General features: G+C 29.6%; 1 protein-coding gene across 1 annotated transcript in view; it reads left to right on the top strand.

Annotated features, from left to right (window-relative positions):
• Positions 1 to 17788, top strand: part of LOC129950256 (uncharacterized) — a 30436-nt gene extending 12648 nt beyond the window's left edge. Inside the window, exons 3-12 of the mRNA XM_056062133.1 lie at positions 4666 to 4829; positions 5035 to 5320; positions 5411 to 5822; positions 8363 to 8793; positions 8933 to 9077; positions 9217 to 9368; positions 13391 to 13704; positions 13798 to 14061; positions 14394 to 14492; positions 17385 to 17788. Of these exons, the coding sequence (XP_055918108.1) occupies positions 4666 to 4829; positions 5035 to 5320; positions 5411 to 5822; positions 8363 to 8793; positions 8933 to 9077; positions 9217 to 9368; positions 13391 to 13704; positions 13798 to 14061; positions 14394 to 14492; positions 17385 to 17564 (2447 nt within the window). The 3' untranslated portion in view covers positions 17565 to 17788. The remainder of the gene's footprint in view (positions 1 to 4665; positions 4830 to 5034; positions 5321 to 5410; positions 5823 to 8362; positions 8794 to 8932; positions 9078 to 9216; positions 9369 to 13390; positions 13705 to 13797; positions 14062 to 14393; positions 14493 to 17384) is intronic.
• The last annotated feature ends 756 nt before the right edge of the window (positions 17789 to 18544 follow it).

Genomic DNA, 18544 nt, shown 5'->3' with positions numbered 1-18544 from the left:
ATAAAATCACTTTTGTTTAAATGGAAGGATATAAATTCCCCTTTACACAGTTAACATGTCCTTGATTTACTTACATCGTATCTAAACAAAAAAGGCACATTTATCCAAAAACAAAACAAAATTAATAAAAACATTCATCAAAGACACACATTTTTTCAATTTATGAAATAAATGTGGCTGAAAAGTGCCACACAATATAAATAATAGACAAATTTAAACAACGAAATATGTATAGTATATTTATGACGCCACATAAATGATGAAAATTTTTGGTTGAAAATATATAAAACCACGTAAAAGATATCCTTTTTATATATGTGTACATTTAGTATGCACTAATATATGCATAAACGAGCATAGTTCTATTGTTTTTTTTATGCGATACGTGCAATTGTTTTGACTTTAATGTTAATATTTTCGATTTAAAAGTTTTTGTTTTTATTTTCGACATTTGAATTTATTTTTGTTTGCATATTTGTTCTCCACAGACGTGTCATTGATTGCCATAATAAAGTGATAACTAAATTTAACTTTTTGATTTGTATAAATTAAAGTTAAATGAAAAAAGTCATTAAATCGTAAATAATTTGAATCCATTGTTGTATTGTGTACGAATATGCATAAGCATCATCACTTCTATTTCTATTTTATTTTCGGTTTGACATTTGTCATAGGATTATTTTTTTTTGTATTTTTACTTGGAAAATATTTGAATCAAGGATTATTTGAATTTTAGAAATTGAAAAGCATTTAGCATTAGGACGGGACAATGGAATGACCTATTTTGAATTAATACCGCAAATTTATTCTTATCCTATTTAAAATTATGTTTTATAATATTTGCTATTCGTAAGCGCCCGTAAAGATTTTAATTGAATTTTAATTAGTTAACGAATAAAAAGCGAAATTTAAGTCCATTTAAATTCAAAGGGAGGTAAGACTATAGTCTAGATATCTTAAAAAAGGTAAGAAAACAGAATAAGTTTTCAATTAAGCAGTTGTGTGTACATCTAGATTAATAACTGCTCTCCCTCTTGCCCTTTGCTACAGTTCTTAGCCTTGCAAATAAATAAAATGTGTTCCCTGTGTCCATAGATAATTCAACTTAAATATGAAATAAAAATGAAAACTTGAATATAAATATATTTAAATGTGTATGGGTTTTCCAATAAGAGGTTTCATTTGAAATAAACCGCTTTTGGGCAGCTGTCAATTTTAAAGCTGTCAGGATGTGTTAAATTGAATGAAAAGGATTGTAACTTAATGTTTCGCTACTATCGTTTTCCGTTGTACGTGGCATCAATAAATATACCCATTTTGTTTTTTAAATGAAGCCTTTTATATTCTAGTTTTCGGGATTATAAAATTTTGAGGTATGGCTTTCGGTTGTCGGAAAGAACCAACAATTTACGTAGTTATGGAATATAATAGAAGTCAGTTTGCTATTTTTGATTCGTTTCAATAAATTCCAACATTGGCTTAAGTCTAAAATTCAAATAAACTTAGAGTAAAAATTGATAGGGCAGAAAATTTTAAGTTGGGTATTAAAAAAGATTCCCTGTTGATCTAATGAAAAGGCCAACAGTTTTTCTTTTTTATTTAAATTTATTTAAGATGAAAAAATTGTATGCATTCCTTTTTTCAATGTTTTTCCTTGACACTCTTTTTTGTAAAATCTTCTTACACCCTTTCCTCTACTTATTTGACCTCTTGCAAGCAAACATTGAACGGATTTGTTAAAGGTTTTTTCCTTTAAAATGTTTTTGTTTGCTGTTTCGAAACTATTAGCTTCCTTGACTTAAACTCTACTCTGTATACTGTTCTGGTAACTAAATTGCTACTGGCACTATATACAACTTTTTATAGAAACTTTCAGTCATGTGAATATTAATGTGTACCTATTTTTTTTTAAATAAAAATAAACAAACAAAATCATTATATAAATGTTTACTCTAACATCATGCCTAAGAGACTTGTCTCCTGCTACTCTTGTCACATTTTTGAAAGACAAATTTATTGTATTTTAAAACTTTGCTATACCGTCCGAATTCAAATGCGACATCATCACAACTATACGGAGCAAAACAGAAAACCCATGAATTTAAAATGATAACAAATTTATTTACAAATCACAATTTAATTTATTTATGAAGTCTCAAAACCTCAAACCTTTTGCTTCAAGCTTTAAAGCTAAATCAAAAAAGGAATAACTTTTACACTCTTGTGTCTAATTGAATGAATTAAAAAATATTACAGTGTGACATATAAAGTTCAAAATAAATTTAACTATACAAGAGTATACCTAACTCAAATTAAATTGTATGTAGCTTATCAGAATAAATTTAGTTTTTCCAAATTAAATTGTTAGGAAAAGTTAAATAACTTTTTATATCTGTATATTCCGTACATGTGCTGTAATAAATATACCTATTTCCGGACATTGTTTGCTTTTTATTTAAGATTTAAATTCTTTCTGTGAAATGTACTAAAGGCATGATGTATGAATGGTACATACACACATCCATTCGAGCATATAATTTATTACTTTATAGAGTGACATTTTTTTTTTTATTAATTTATGAATTTATGGTTAACATACTTAATTACTTTATTTATGTATGTACAAGGCTTTAGAAGAATAAAGGTTTTTGATTTATTAAATTTTGAATTAGAAAAATATTTCAAGGTATTTAAGCAAGAAATCTTACTCAAGTTATGAACAATTAAGAGAATCCTTTAACTATTGAAATTCACATGAAGAATATTAAATTTTCTACATTGAAAAATAAAAAAAGTTAACCTTGAATTTGATAAAAGTAATAATGAATCAACTGCACAGATATATTTAGTAATCAAAATACTTTTGGTGATGCAACAGCTAGTGAGGAACCAAGATCTTGTGACTTTCATCTTTCAATCATATTTGTGTGTGTAATATGAAGGTTTCAACAAAAGAGACCTTAAAGAAATTAAAGACCCTAACAAGAAAAAGTTACATCTCTTTCACGTGAGAAAACCATATCCTCGAATCCTACAAGCTGAATATAAAATGTTGGGTGAGGTGTGTTCCTTGCAGCGCCAATGGACCCTATTAAATATTAAAAGACCCATTTGGAAATCACTTTAGCATATTTTGCAGCCTTTAATATAGTTTATTTTAGCTAAGCTTTTCTTACTCACTACACCTGAAGATTAAGCTCGAAAAAATCATGCTAAGCCTACAAGCCTAAAGTGTAAGCCATTTTGGAAATAATAAATTTCGTGGTTTCAAGTTGGCAGCGCTGGAATTTGACAAGTGGTAAACTCAGTTTTCATTTAAAGTGTCATAATAATAGTTGAATATTTGACATTCACTATAATGAATCGCTTAGTAATCAAATAAAGCTTTATAGGAGAAACAGATTGATACAGCAACTTCAAGTCTTTTCGACAAAAGTCAAGTGAAATAGATTGAAACGTCAACAGTGCTTTTGACAGCATAAAAAAGAATAAACGAAACAGTCGAAAAATTTCCTTCCAATTTTTTGTTTGGCCACATTGTTTTTTAAGACTTGCAATTTTTGTTGTACCAATATTAATTTTGTTTAACTAATTCTAAAAAATTTTCTTCCATAGTGAAAACCAATATAAATAGACGACACACAAAGATGGTTGTTACAATTTCGACTTAAAGTTGGTAGCATTTGCACAGCGATATCTAATTTAGGGTTCAGGTCTAACGTTGACGTCGATTTTGCTGCAAAAATGTAATCAAGGCTATTCAAAACCAGTGGCTCTAGAAAGTGTGAAGTTGTTGACATGTCTCCTGTGTCGATCTGTTTCTTGTTTTAAATTTATTGTAACTAAGTTCAAACGAAAAAGTCAATTTCGACAAACTACACTAGCAATTGGTAAAGTTATAAAAGTCAAAATATTTTAATTAAAGGTGCAAGTGTTACTGATGTTAAGAATTTGTCGATTTCCTGGCATTTGTATCTGTTTCAACGTATCATGCAACTGTTGACAATTGAAGATCATGACTAAATGACTTAGAAGCTATTATCGACTTACAAGTTTTCAATAGAGCATTTTTAACTTAATAGTTAAGGTATTTGATTCAAAATTTGAAGTTGAATAACTCCCGAAATGTATGATTTAATTTGTTGGTTACTTAAATTGAACAATCTATTTCCAACTGATTTGAAATCGTTCTGAAACACACGCACTTTCCACGCAATCATTAAGTCAAGAGCATATTTCTGGAAATAAACATATATACAGACCGTAATGTATTTTCTGTCAAAATTGACTTCCAGAATAAAGAAGTGTTAATATAAATTTTGGATCGCTTTTGATTCATAAGTCCTATCAATTTAAGCTTAGCTTATTTCAATTTGATGTAAATTTACAAAGAGCTTCACTCTCATTTCAATAATATTCATGAAAGAGGTAAAATGGAACAATTTTCGTTTGTTTTCTTACTAGATTCATAGTTTTCATAGATCCAATTAAAATTCAAACAAAAAACTAAACTACGAGTAAATTTTAAATCTTACTTTTCCAATACCTAAAATACATATTTCCATTTAGTTGATTTTAGTAAAGAAAAACAAAGAAAAATTAAACAAACAGAAATTACTACGAGTATCATTCATTTTCTAATAATTCCATTTCATTCATTTTCAGGATTTTTGGTCGATAAATTTGGCAAATACAAGCCAGTCGTTGTAATGAGTTTGCTATTGAATGCCTTGTTCCATCATTCGCTGTTGTGCATACCACAGCAGGAAATTCCAGGTGTTATTCCATCGGCTTATGTTATGCGGCATCCAGAAGCAGCCACAGTCGAGGTAATTTTTGAAATGCAATTTGTAAATTTAAATTGCGTAGACGATTGCGTTTGCGTTGCTTTTCTACCAATTAAGCTTAACTGATTCGCATGGGTAAATGTTAATGTGTGTACCTGCGTTTTAACGAGTTTTCTAAATCATCATCATCGTTATGACTGTTTGTGTTTAATATTTATGATAAATCCTGTGCTTTGTAAATTTGTAGATTTGGTGGTCACCATGTCCAAGTCGAGAGTGTCCTGAGGAAGAAGAAATGGATTTGGTACTCGACCAATGTTTGGACTATTGCTTGCTGCTTGAACAAAATCCAAAAATCGAAATCGTTCCTCCTCCAACTAATGCACCAATATTTCAACCGTCAGATGATGTAAATCCAAACGATCCGGAAAAGTTAAGATTCCATGTAAGCAATAAGGTGCACAATAAATCTCATGAGCCTCCCATAATACAACAACCCTCATCGACAACGCCGCAGGCGTTATATTTGAATCGTAAGTGGGGCAAAAGTTATTTAAACTTTTGATTAATTTATCGATTAATTTCTTTGTTGTATTTGCTTCGCAAACTCATTTATAATATAGAAAGCACAACAGTTATAGAAGACCAAACAACTGAATCTGGTTGGGTATTGTCCAGCAGTGATGACTCGGCATTCTTCTTCTTAGACATGCATCCCGATTTAGCCGATCCCATTGAACAGCTTGGCATGGAAATCGAACCTGATGATAACGAGACTGTGACAGATTTTAAACAACGTTTTGGAGAGAAACTCCTGTGGCGACAAGGAGTGAATGTAACTGATTTGGAAGAGCTGGATTTACGATGTGGTGGAATAGTTAAACGTAGTAATATGACTGGAAGTCATAAACTTAATGAATTGACAGTTGATTGTATGGTTCAAAGATGTCGATTCAGGGAAAATGGACCGGAAATTTGTCCACCAGACTATAAGGAGAGTGATGATAGAGTTTTCTGGCTTTACTTTTTGTTGAGGTGAGTTTTATTTATTTTTGTCAATAAAATAAAAGCATAATTATTGGAATTTATGTTTTAAGCTAAATACACAATTTTATTTATGGCTAAACCTAAATCATGTTAATTTGAATCACTTCATAAGAACAAATGAGGATTAAATTGTGGTGCATCCAGGCGTATACACATTTTTTTATTGCATTTTAAACATTCTAACATTGTATATAAAGTGCAAAAAAATCAATTTCAATTAAATAGAACTATTTAAAAATCTAATAAAATTTTTTACAAATAGGCAATTTATTTTGTTTGAATAAATTAAAACAAAAATCACATGTTTTTTATTCATCACTTGTTAAGGCAAATATTCTACTTAAAAATGTTTCATATACAATGGTTTATATATTAAAGTTAAAAGGGTTTATTTTTGAGGTATTAAATAAAATCAATGGCTGAAAGTATATTTAAAAAAAAGCCGATACCCCGAAAAATAATTAATGGTTATTTTACTGAAATGTTGTTTAGATTTTTGTTTTGATTTAATTTTATTCTTTAGAAAAACTTTTATTTTTTCGTTAAAAATAAAAATTTTAAAACTCCTTATTTTAAAATCTCTAAAAAATTGGTGAGGCGAATGTTGCAACAGTTTTCATTTAAACAAGGATTTTAATATTTAATATCACTTTATAATTAAGGTTTAAAAAGATGTTTTAGGTTATTCACGTTGATGGAACTGGAATTTGAAACCTGTCAAACTCATCTGTCAAAAAATGTTTCTGTGAACAATTTACATAAAGCTTAAAACAATCGAGAATTGTTAAATCAGCTGAACCAATAAATAGTGTTACCAAATTTAAGTTCTAAGCTATGAAAACAATATTTCATTATGAAACTGCAATTTCGTGGAGACATTTTTTAAAAACTTTTCTCACTTCCATAAAAGTTGCCTTAGTTTGGAACTAATTAAACAAAATTTAAGGGGAGGGGAAAGAGGTAAAGTTTTTGTTTTTGAAAAAAAGTTCTAATCACTAAAATATTCACCTATATAAATTTTCGAAGTAAATTAAACAATTTTAGGATAAAAGAAAAGGATCATGAGTATCAAAATGTTTTTAAAAAAATGCGTTCTCAAATAATATTTATAAAATTGCACTTCAATCATTTCACTCTCTATGAAAGTGTTTGCTTCACTCCAAATATTTTCAGCGTACTTTTAAAGAAATAAAGTTCTCCACTAAAAATTGACATATTCAAATTGTGATGTTTTTATTTTCAACTTTACATAGGAAGTTATTGTAATCGTGCCGATTTGTCAAATTGAAAATGTTGACATTTCTCGACGTTTCAAGGTCCCTAGAGTCGAAATAAAAGATTTTTAGGGAGATGTACGTTTACGTTCGTACGAACCAGTAGATATATCGACTTCAAAAACATTTTTTTATACCTAACTAAATTGAGTGGGTGGGTTTTTTACCATATCAATTTAAAAAAAGGTGAACATTTTGGATAACCCTAAATATCTCACAAACTAACAACGCCAGAGACTTGAATTAAGTTTAATATTATACATTGTAACGCGATTCCAAAACAATTGTATGCAACGGAAAATCGTTTTTAACACCTGGTAAAATTTTGAGAAATATTGAACAGACAGTTTTTTTTCCAAAAAATAGAAACCTAAAAAACATTACTCAAAGTTGGTAAAAATTGATTTTCGACTTAAATATCTTTTTAAAACTTTGAGATATTGGCTTTACACTGATTGCATCTTATAAAAAATACTGTTGTCAACATTTTGTAATGTTTTGAGAAAAATCGAGTTCACAGTTTTTTTTTTACAAAAAATTGAAAAACCTAAGTTATAAAAATTAATTTTCGACTAAATCTCGTTTACAAAAATCGATTTTCAAATAAAACTATTTCATAAATTTTGAAATTTTTAAGAATAATTCAACTGACAACTTTTACACTAAAACACGAAAACTTACAAACCTTTTAAACAAGACAAATCGATAGACGGGATGGGAAGTTTTCAGTGTGAGTCGCTTCCCAGCCTCTTTTCCTATATTAATTTATAACGTCACTTTAACGTTCAAGACTTTTATTAGGAAAATACAACGAACATGTTGGTGAAAAGTTATGAAGGGTTGCCATTACCATGAATATATATATTCATAACTACTTAATGAAGTGTAAAAAGAAATAAAACTATTTGATTTTATCCACGAATACGTAATAATCATAATTTTCTTAAGCGGTTATGGCAGTTATGTATTTTCATTTAGTAAAAGTGTGCCTCTTATAGCACAGAAAAAAACACCCACTCACAATATCATTAAAACTAATCTATAATAATGTAACTCTAACTGGTTCAGTTAATTATATTTATATTGTATAATCTAATTGGCCAAAATTCAGGCCAAACCATTAACTTCTGATTGTGTTTATTTGGTTAAATTTATTATTATTACATTAACACAACACATTCGACATAATTAAACATATGTACAAACACACAAAGATATATATGAAATTTTATTTGAAAATATACTCTATTTCAGATTCTTGGCCACAACAATGTTGTCTGCTGGTGTAACAATAATGGATCCAATTGCCTTGACCATGATTGAGAAATATGGAGGTGATTTTGGCAGAGAACGTCTATTTTCAAGCATTGGAATGGCCATCTTTTCACCTATAACTGGCATCATGATTGATTATACTTCACGTGGACTAGGCTATACAGACTATTCGGCAGCCTTTTATACATATGACATACTCCTAGTCATCTCGACAATATCGGTCTTAATGATGCCACTCGGAGAGAAGCTACCAGCTGACAATGTGTTCCGGGATTTATGGAATCTGTTGAAAATGCCACATGTAATCGCTTTCATTTTGTTCCTCTTTGTTTTGGGTAACTTCTGGGGTTTCATTGAGAGTTTCTTGTTTTTGTACCTGAAGGAATTGGGTGCACCAAATTATTTACTGGGTAAGTGCTCCTATATAGCTTCTGTCCTGAGTCCTGTATATGTAGCTCCTATATGTGAGTGAGATCTGACCTATTGTGTGTGTTTGTCTTTTGTCAAATTGTACCATTGACCCCTTTTGGTTTTCATTTGACATTTTAGGAATCACAATCACTGTTGGTACGGTTAGCAGTATACCATTCCTGTATGGAGCTGAAAAGATAACAAGAATTTTCGGACATGTAAATTTGATCATTATTGCATTCTTCTCGCATGCCGGACGCTTGGTTGGATATTCATTTATAGAGTGAGTGCATTTCCGGTACTTGCACCAAAGGCCATTTTGTTTGTTAAAAATAAACATGTGTATTACTAGTTGTACCTATAGTATGATGAGTTTGAGTGTGTGTGTTTGATATATATATGTTTGTATGTTTCTTTTGCAGGAATGCCTGGTGGTGTTTTCCTTTTGAAGCTATGGAAGCTCTATCATGCCATTTGATGTGGGTTGCAGCTGCAACATATTGCTCAATATTGGCTCCTAAAAATCTATTGGCTACTTTAATTGGTGTTTTGGGAATGGCACATTTCAGTTTAGGTACGTAGACCCTATACTCTTCTACTTTTTCATTTAAAATTTAGAAAATACTTCAATAGGTTTTGATATATGTAAAATGTACATACGTATGTATGTATGTATAAAGTATGTTAAGGTATGTACGTATTTACATATATATAAAATCAAAAATCAGTGACTTAAAGGAGTTCTAGAGTTTAAGTGGTTTTGTGTCATGTGTATTTAGTAAATTTCATGTATATGTAAACAACTTCTAGAGGAATCGTAAATTTATCAAGGATGAGTATGGTCTTTATTTGTGATGAAGGGATGTCCCTTTTTAATATTTGATTTATCAGTTTTTAAAAGGAAATTTAAATTTAAATTGATAGAAATAAAATAGAAGATAGATTTATTTATTTAGAGCTTAAATTGAAGGTCAAAGTCTAAAAACATGAAAAAGAGTACCTATATGACACTTAACCTTAATTAAAGTAGTTAACGTTTGGCAACATCGCATAAACTTTCATTTAGTGGTTTGTACTTTTTACTCACTGGGTAATAAGTTTACATGACAATAATTACTGAATTGGGTCGAAACTTCATGATTCTAAAATAAAAGTCGGTTGCTAATTCACAATAATGTATTTTGATATAATTAATTACCTATGTATTTAAAAAAAAGTCGAAAATATACAAATTTTAAATAATTTATTGGTTAATTATAATGTTGGACTTCTAATCACCCAATGGGGTTACAGAGTAGAGTATTAATGGGTTTTAGTAGTTTCCTTTTAAATAACTCTTTTTTTGCAGTTGTCATATTTTGACATTTTACAATTAGTATCTACATATGTAATTTTTAAAAACAATGAAATGATACAGGAAAAAATGATAAATAATTGGCAGACTTAGTTTGGGGTTTTAAGACAAGATTCCTGACTGTGTTATTTGTCGAAGAGGTCATCACAATCGACTACCTTTAGACCTTTTTTTCACGTGGTTGATTAAGATCTTAAAGATAGTATCGGTGAAGATATCAAGGACATTAAAATCTATAAGATAGTATTGGTGAAAATATCAAGGACATACAATCGCTATTGTGCGTATTGGTCATTCAAAATTTCTTAATAAATATTCAGGGCCGGACACAGCATATTTGCAAGATATGCAAATGCACAGGGCGCTAAGTTCTGGGGCGCATTACTAGGAGCAAGAAAATGTACTCTGATCTTGAGCAAACAAATATGTACTACTATTTGCCATTTTTTTAACCACAAACATTCTTAAAATAATCCCAAGAAAACATCGATCACAACTGCCCTAAGTTATCTCTTGCGCACTAACTAACATCACTTTCATTGTTTTTTTCAATGAAAATTTAACTCAAGATATCGCAGAACTAAAAATCCGAAATCATATGGGTCAAAGCGTGCAGGCGTGCTTACAGGAGATGAAAAAAAGAGGGATGAATCTACGTGGAGTCGAATCGTTCTTTTACACTTCAGAATTTGAAGAAAGTAGTAAGCTTATAGCAAGCGTCAAACTACGATCAGAGGCTCATCATAAGTGCATGTGTTAGTTGTTAGTAAAAAATAATACAAATATAGCCTAACACACGCACAAAATACAAAACAAAATTAGCATTTAACTATTACAGAACAAAAAATTACGATAGTGGAGCACTGGTTCTAAACAATGATTTTAATCCCACCTTATTTGAATTTAAATCTATCGATGAACAGTTTAAATTATATAAAATGCTCATTCGACTTAAAGCTTCATTCTTGCCATAGTTAGTTCTATGGAAGTCAATATGTATAAAATCAAATGTGCGCAGGTGATGAGTTCCGCCCCGGTAATTCAAATGTACACAAGATAGCAAATAAGGTGCATCAATTTCACCATTAATGAGTTGATGAAAAAATACTAAGTCATTATTAACACGCCTTTGATGGAGAGATTGCATTTGAAGAAGTAGAATACGATGTTCATAGGGAGGCAGATCATAGGGATCTTCCCAAGGAAGACCTTTTAGGGCAAAGCGAATGAAATTATGTTGAATTGATTCAATACGTTTTCTATGAATTTCGTAATAGGGAGTCCATACCTGCGAAGCATATTCAAGATGAGGACGAACATTGCGCAGGCATTTTTTTTTATAACGTTAATGACTGTTTTACTACTTTTAATGATAGGTATATCTAGTCTGTTGCAGAATGCAATTGTTTTTTCGCTTTGTTGGTTAATTAAGATTAAATAAATAGCTATTAGTGTTAGGAATGTGACTGAGTCAGTTGATTTTAGACAAGCTTGAAATACATGCAATTTTAATAAGTAACTGTAGAAGCCAAAGTTATGATAATGGTTCGAATACGAAAGGAAAAGAAGCGGGTGCTCAGAATCGAATTCGAACCCTAGAACTAAGAGCATTTTTCGTTCCATGTTGCTCGCATTCCTTAAATTTAGTGGTTAATGATTCTGCTCCGTGCTCATTATATGCAGTGAAATTTTTCAATACAATTCAATGTGGGATATTTATAAGAAAAAAATTGAGGCTTTTAAAAACAAAAGTTAGAAGAAATATATGAATCCCTTATAGAAATAGGAAATCTAGGAGCAAAAAACATTGCAGAATGGGTTCAAAATAAAATTTTTGATTTTACATTTATTTGCTGCCTGCTAATTTGGTTTGATATTTTAGAAAATATAAATAAACCTAGTAAAAATGGCATAAAAGTCTTAGAAAATACAATAAAAGTATGTTAAATTAACCGAGCGTATTGCCAATTCCCTAGAAATAGAAAAAAAAGGGCGCTTTCTACAAATCTTGCGCAGTGCGCAGGTTTGGCTAGGGCCGGCCCTGTCCATTGTTCATGGCATGCTTTCCTCTTTGCAACGAAACAAAATTGATGTGATTCATCTTAAGAAATACTTGATTTTTTAATTTTGAAATATAATCTCTCATTAAAAACCCCTGAATATTGTTGATTTTTGACAGTTGGTGACAACTATCGATACTAATTATAATCTAATTTAATCCGCCCCTGGTTATCTAAAGCATAATACAACAAAGGAATTTATCTAATATAATTTTGTCTTAATCAATTGTTAAACATTGTGCGAGATTCTCCAATATAACAAAGAAAATGCAATGCACAAAACAAAGCAAAGCATATAGATATAGAAAGAAAAGTATACCACTCGCTGTGCTTCAAATATTTTTTGTTATTATCGTAGAATGAATGCATTTTTGGAGGGTGTAGCTTTAATTTAAAAAAAAAAATATGATAATCATTATTGCTATTTCATATTATATTATTTTTGTTCAGAAAAAAATATAAAAATAGACTAAGCTGTGACCCAAAATTTTAACTTTCCATTGTTGAACTTAAGAACACGCACCTGTCAAAATGTCATATTACGAACTTTGAAAACTTTGGAATGCATGATTGAAATTTTAAGCCGATTTAGTCGTATATTTGTAGAGAAAATATCGAAAGTTAAGATTTAAGAAATTGAAATTGATTGAAATTTTAAGCCGATTCGGTCGTATATTTGTAGAGAAAATATCGAAAGTTAAGATTTAAGAAAACGTTACCTATAATGTCAATATCACTGTTTTTATGTAAGAAACTGTTCAATAAACTTCTTCTAAGTAGAATACAATTATTCTTAAGATCCGGAAACATCTTTTAAATTTTGTATTTATCAAGCAACACATAGGAAAAAAAATTGTGACTTTTCTCGAAATTTATTTCTTGTCGTTCAAATGAAAAAATTATTATTATTAAGATATTTTTGCATCGCTTGAACTTTTAAAGGTACGAGTATTTAAGACAGTCCAGTTCTGATGAATTGTTTAGAAGAGAGTATTAAAAACACTGATATATTTTAAATTCGAACACAAATTTTCCATCTTATAAAGGACTATAGCTCTATTTTTAATTTACCAGATTTTCTAAAAAATGTGTCTAAGAGTTGTGATTTGTTCCTCCAAACACCCTGTTGTCGAATAAAAACTAATTTTCTCTAATGGGATTTTTTTGTATTTTCATTATCAGGACGTGGTAGTGGTTCATTTACTGGTGGTCTGCTCATAGGGCAATTTGGTACTCGAGATGCATTCCGTTACATGGGTCTATTGGCTGTTGTCGGTGGTATAGCCTATGGTCTACTCCATCTTGTTTGGCTACGCAAATTTGACCATCAAATCGACGATAATGATGACAACGAAGCAATTGAAAATGGCGAAACTGAAAAACTAACCGAACCAGCAACCAAGGAACAAGGCACATCCATGTCACTTGAACGTTTGAGTCTCATGATAAAATACAACCAAATTGGAAGTTTGACCTCTCTACCCAGAGGATCGAGGGTAAGAAATTTATACTTTGCTTGCTTTTTCTCCTCCTCAATATCACATTTGTGTCAATTAATTTGAATTTCTAAACCCACACACAAAAAAAAGGTCGACATACAGGACCACCTGCCTCACAGACGTAGCAGTTATAATGTTGAACAAATTCGAGTACCACGTCATGGATCGAAAGTCGATATCCTTAGGTCAGCACTCGAAATCAATCACAAGACATCAAATAATTCAGTCGGAGGCAGAGTTGATAAAACATCCAATCAATCATTGGGTCGTAACCGAGCTGACAGTGCTCCGAAATTAAGTCATGGAAATATGAAAAATATCTCACAACCAGCTCTGGAAGGTGTCGTTTTAGAGGTCAGTATTAAAATTAAATTTACGCTCAGACACAATTTTATACATAATTAAACTTTGATATCATTCACATCATGCTAGCGAGTTTTTGGTTACACATTTTATAAAAACCCCCCTTCAAACAAAATTTTTAAACAATCCTCTCCTTTGGGTCAAATTAACCCTACCACCAGTATACCAACACAAAACAACCCCCGAAAAAATAACTCTCCATATATTATATTTTATTATATAGACTCCCTCAGTGCCATACAAAAGCCTTAAAAACTATTTTCAAATTCAAGCGAAACAATTCTAATAAATATGAAACTTTATCATGCATTCTCGGTACATAGGGCGTGGAGTCAACGTTTTTCCCAACTCGAATGAAAAAATATTCCAGCGGTTTACTAAACACAGTGGATCCTTCCGTAATCCCTAGCGCTATGCTAATGGTATTTACATCTCATGCACACATATTTTGTGTGTGTTCATTGCAAATTATTTAGTAAAAAAAAATTAAACTATATAAAAATAACTGTTTGTATCTATGTTTTGGCAAAAATGTTGTTATTTTTATTTTGTTGATCATTTATGCATTTTGCTGTGTGATGAAATAAAAACCTTGCCTTAACAATTTTCCCTTGAATCTGATGATTGGTATGTTTTCTTTTTTTCTGTTTTATTTTATTATGTTGTTATGTACTTACTTTGGTGCTGAAATTTTGCATGGTTTTAAAACCAGATTTTTTTTGGAAAATGAAAACAGTTATGATTTACATATTGCATGCAAAATATTAAAACAAATTTGAGTAAAAAATATGCATGTTTTGAGTTCTTTGGTATGTGTGTACTGAAACAGGGAAGTAATCCATTATGTAGAAACGTTGTATTTTCAAAAAGAGTGTTGTATTGTTTCACTAATAATCCATAGATCAATCGATTTTACTTTTGAAGCTATAGGTTAGGTTTCGATATGTTTGATATACGTTGTTTTTTTTAGATAGATTTATTCATATACAAAAATGTGGTTAGTTTGTTGAATCCAATGGATTATTACGAAGTATTATTATCGTCCTTGTTTCTTTTTACGAGATAACTATTAGTAGAAGGATTAGTATAGTGAAATGCTGAACTTAAGCTCACCGAATCTGGCTCAAACTGCTTTGATAACAACGATAATATTTTTAAATGAAATTGTGGATCGAATATACTAGAAAATGACAGTATAAGATGGGAAAAAAAAGTTTAAAATTTCAAAATTTAGTAAATGTATGTGACCTTAGCAAGCTCAAAACATAAAATTCTACAAATGTTGCTGAAGAATTTCTTAGTGAATAGTTACTTTTTATGTTTGTAACTTGAAAATTAAAATCAATTGTAGAAGAAGAAGATATTGATGGTTTAAAAAAATATAGTAAACTTATTAAACATTTTTTAGAAAATGTCAACCTAAACGATAATTAAAATTGTTGGTTAATTTTTGATTCAATTTGTCTGTTTTTTGTCTTGCTTAGAGGTTTTTTTTAGACAATCCTTATATATGAAAATATCAACAAAAGACCTTTGGGTTCCCTACTCCTGACATGACTTCCGTACAGGTATTGTTGGGAATTGTAAGTCAAGAGAAATCGACTTCTATAAGCTCTAGCGCTATCAAATTTATTTACTTCTATATGCCTTAAAAATCTAATAATTTTTGTATTATTTTATTACTTATCTTTTCTTTAAAATTAAATTATTGTGAAGTCAGTATTATTTTTGTACCTAGATGTATAAAAGCTTTAAAGATTTTAATGCCATACGAAAAAGCGAAAGATTTTTGAGACTTAAGAAAATGTTAAATATTTTTGAAATTGCTCTAGTAAAAACCACTAACTGATTTTTTTTAAAGTTCTTTCTCTCAATCTTGAAATTATTATCTGCAACACATTTAAGGCCAGAAAACGGTGTGATCATTGGGATTAAAGAAAAGACACAATACATTTTAGAAGGTTAAGTTGATTGTAGAAAGATTAGAAGGCGATTAGAATGAGATTAGGTCAGCAAAAAAGAAATTTCGAAAGTACGTACACTACACACTGCTTAAGATTCATGAGATAGAAAACCCTATCAATATGTTAAATATGGCTACATTTTTGGAAGTTAATAAAATCAAAATAATAATTGTTAAAATAAATAACAATAAAATAAAAGAATTCAAAAATTTCAAAAAAAAATATTGTGTACATACTGTATATCCTGAAAACTTTTTTGGTATGTCGGATTCAAGACTTGTCGTTGTCTTATATTTTTTTTTCAAACTGAAATAAGAAAATATAATCAATAATTTGTTTCAATTCATCTGAATTACTATTGTTAACTTGTTTTCCCGATGTTTTGTTTTCCATTATCTGAACATCGAAATATGTAGTTTAGTTTCATTGTAGAATTTCAAGTTTTTACTAATGCAGACTTCCTAGAAAAACTTATAAAATATTAAAATTAAAAAAGCGTTTTTTTTTTTGGCAAAATTCAAATAAAAAATGATTTAATTGGTTATCAAAGCTTCAAAATCTTTAAACCTTAAGTTAAGCTTAAAAAATTATGGATGAAAAAGATATAGCTTTTCTTTAAGTTTACTGATGGAATCTTATTTAAATTTTATAGATTGCAAGTTGCAAGTAGATATAAATCCACGTACTGCACTTTTTATTATTATCTTATTTGTACGGTATTCATGTTTCAACTTTATATTTTTTCGCACTGCATTTTGCCATCACTATTTTTCCAATTCTATATTTTGATAAAATTCCTTCTTTTCAAAACGGGTGACTCCATACGCAACACATATACCACAAAATTGAGAATGTGCAGGCTGTGGTAACTTAACTAGGAAGTCTTGAATGATTTGTTGTCAATATTACATTTTTTGAGGATTTTAACTGGCAGATGTCTGATGTTGTAGAATCTAATCTTAAGCAAACATTGTATTTTTTTTGGTAGTCTTAAACAGTTTTCTTTTTAAATTTTCTTTTATTTTAAAACTGAAATAGTTTTTCAAATGTTTCTCTTTGTTCTTCAACATTTTTACTGAAATAGTCATTGTTTGGGATCTTCCATAACATTTTTTAATCCTAATATTCAATTGAATGAATATGTACTTAAATAAAATAACTTATTTAAAAATACTTACCAAAATAAAATAAATCCCATAATTATGCATTTGTTATTAATACAAAATATTTAATATTTATATAATTTGAAAATATCAAATATAAGAATGAACAAGCATGTTTTTAATAACATTCTTCAAAAGTTTTTTTAAGACTCCAAGTTAAAATATAAAAACTTTATTCCTTTTCCAGGCTGAAGAACTTCGAAAAGTAATTCCAGAAGAAACCGAACAAGCAAATGCTGAAGCAAAAGCTAAACTAGAGGCATTAGCATTATCAGCCGACGATGCTGGTGGTGATGTATCTGCTCAAACAAATGGAAAAAGTATAGAAGATTCTACAACAAATCAAACGAATAATAATGCCACATGATACACGTAACACATAAAATATGTACAGTATTTTCAAATTCTTTCGCTCTGAACCTGGAGAAAAAATGTTTGATATGTTACATAACTTTTTATTTTTATTTTTTTTGCTGTACCGTATTATTATAGATTGTTAGTAAATTACTCTTTTATGTGTTTCTATTTTATTTTATGAAAATATTAAAAAAAGAGGAAATAAACGTTTTTATTTAAAAATAAACAATAAAATGGTGATATAGTTTTTGGACAGTTTTAGAGCGATATTGGAAGTGAATTTAAAGTCAAATCTGAAATTCAATATTTCTAGACTTGGAATTTTTCAAAAATTGTTTAAGGAACAAAATATTTTTTTTTATTTTTAAAGGATAATTTTATATACAGCAGGACATGTATTTCTTTAAAAAAGCTAAATAACGCTTTTAAGATCACTGTCCCACTTTGACAATGCTATATATGTTAAATCGTCAGACAGTCACTAATGTCATGAATGAACACATTAGCTGAAAAATAATCCTTCCCAACATATCAGTGCTTAAATAGGTCCCTAGTCAGATTTTTGTTGACCTAGATTATTTTTGACATTCCGTGAATATTTCTATACATTTTTGTAGAATTCCATTTGAAATAAAATATTATTCCTTTGTGAATATACGAGCAACTGTCTTCTATAATTGGGTTAAAAAACCAGACGAACGACATCGTCATCTAAATTTTTAACTGGGACTCACCTATGTCCTTGAATGAGTTAAAAGATGATACCAATTTGAATGAAAGCTATATATGTAGTTACGTTAGGGAATTCTTTTGAGATACAAAAAATGTCATTTATTTTGGATATTTTTAATTATAATACCTAATATGCGTAAGCAAATGAGTATATGTACGTTCAGTACATATTTTTCGCTATAAAGACCCAATCATTTCAGAAATATAAACCTTAGTTATTGCAAAGTCGTTGAAGTCGGAACATTTTAATTCTCTTTA

The sequence above is a fragment of the Eupeodes corollae genome, chromosome 3 (genome assembly GCF_945859685.1).
Source record: "Eupeodes corollae chromosome 3, idEupCoro1.1, whole genome shotgun sequence".
NCBI lineage: Eukaryota > Metazoa > Arthropoda > Insecta > Diptera > Syrphidae > Eupeodes > Eupeodes corollae.
The sequence above is the reverse complement of the archived record's forward strand: the minus strand, read 5'-3'. Positions and strand labels throughout refer to the sequence as shown.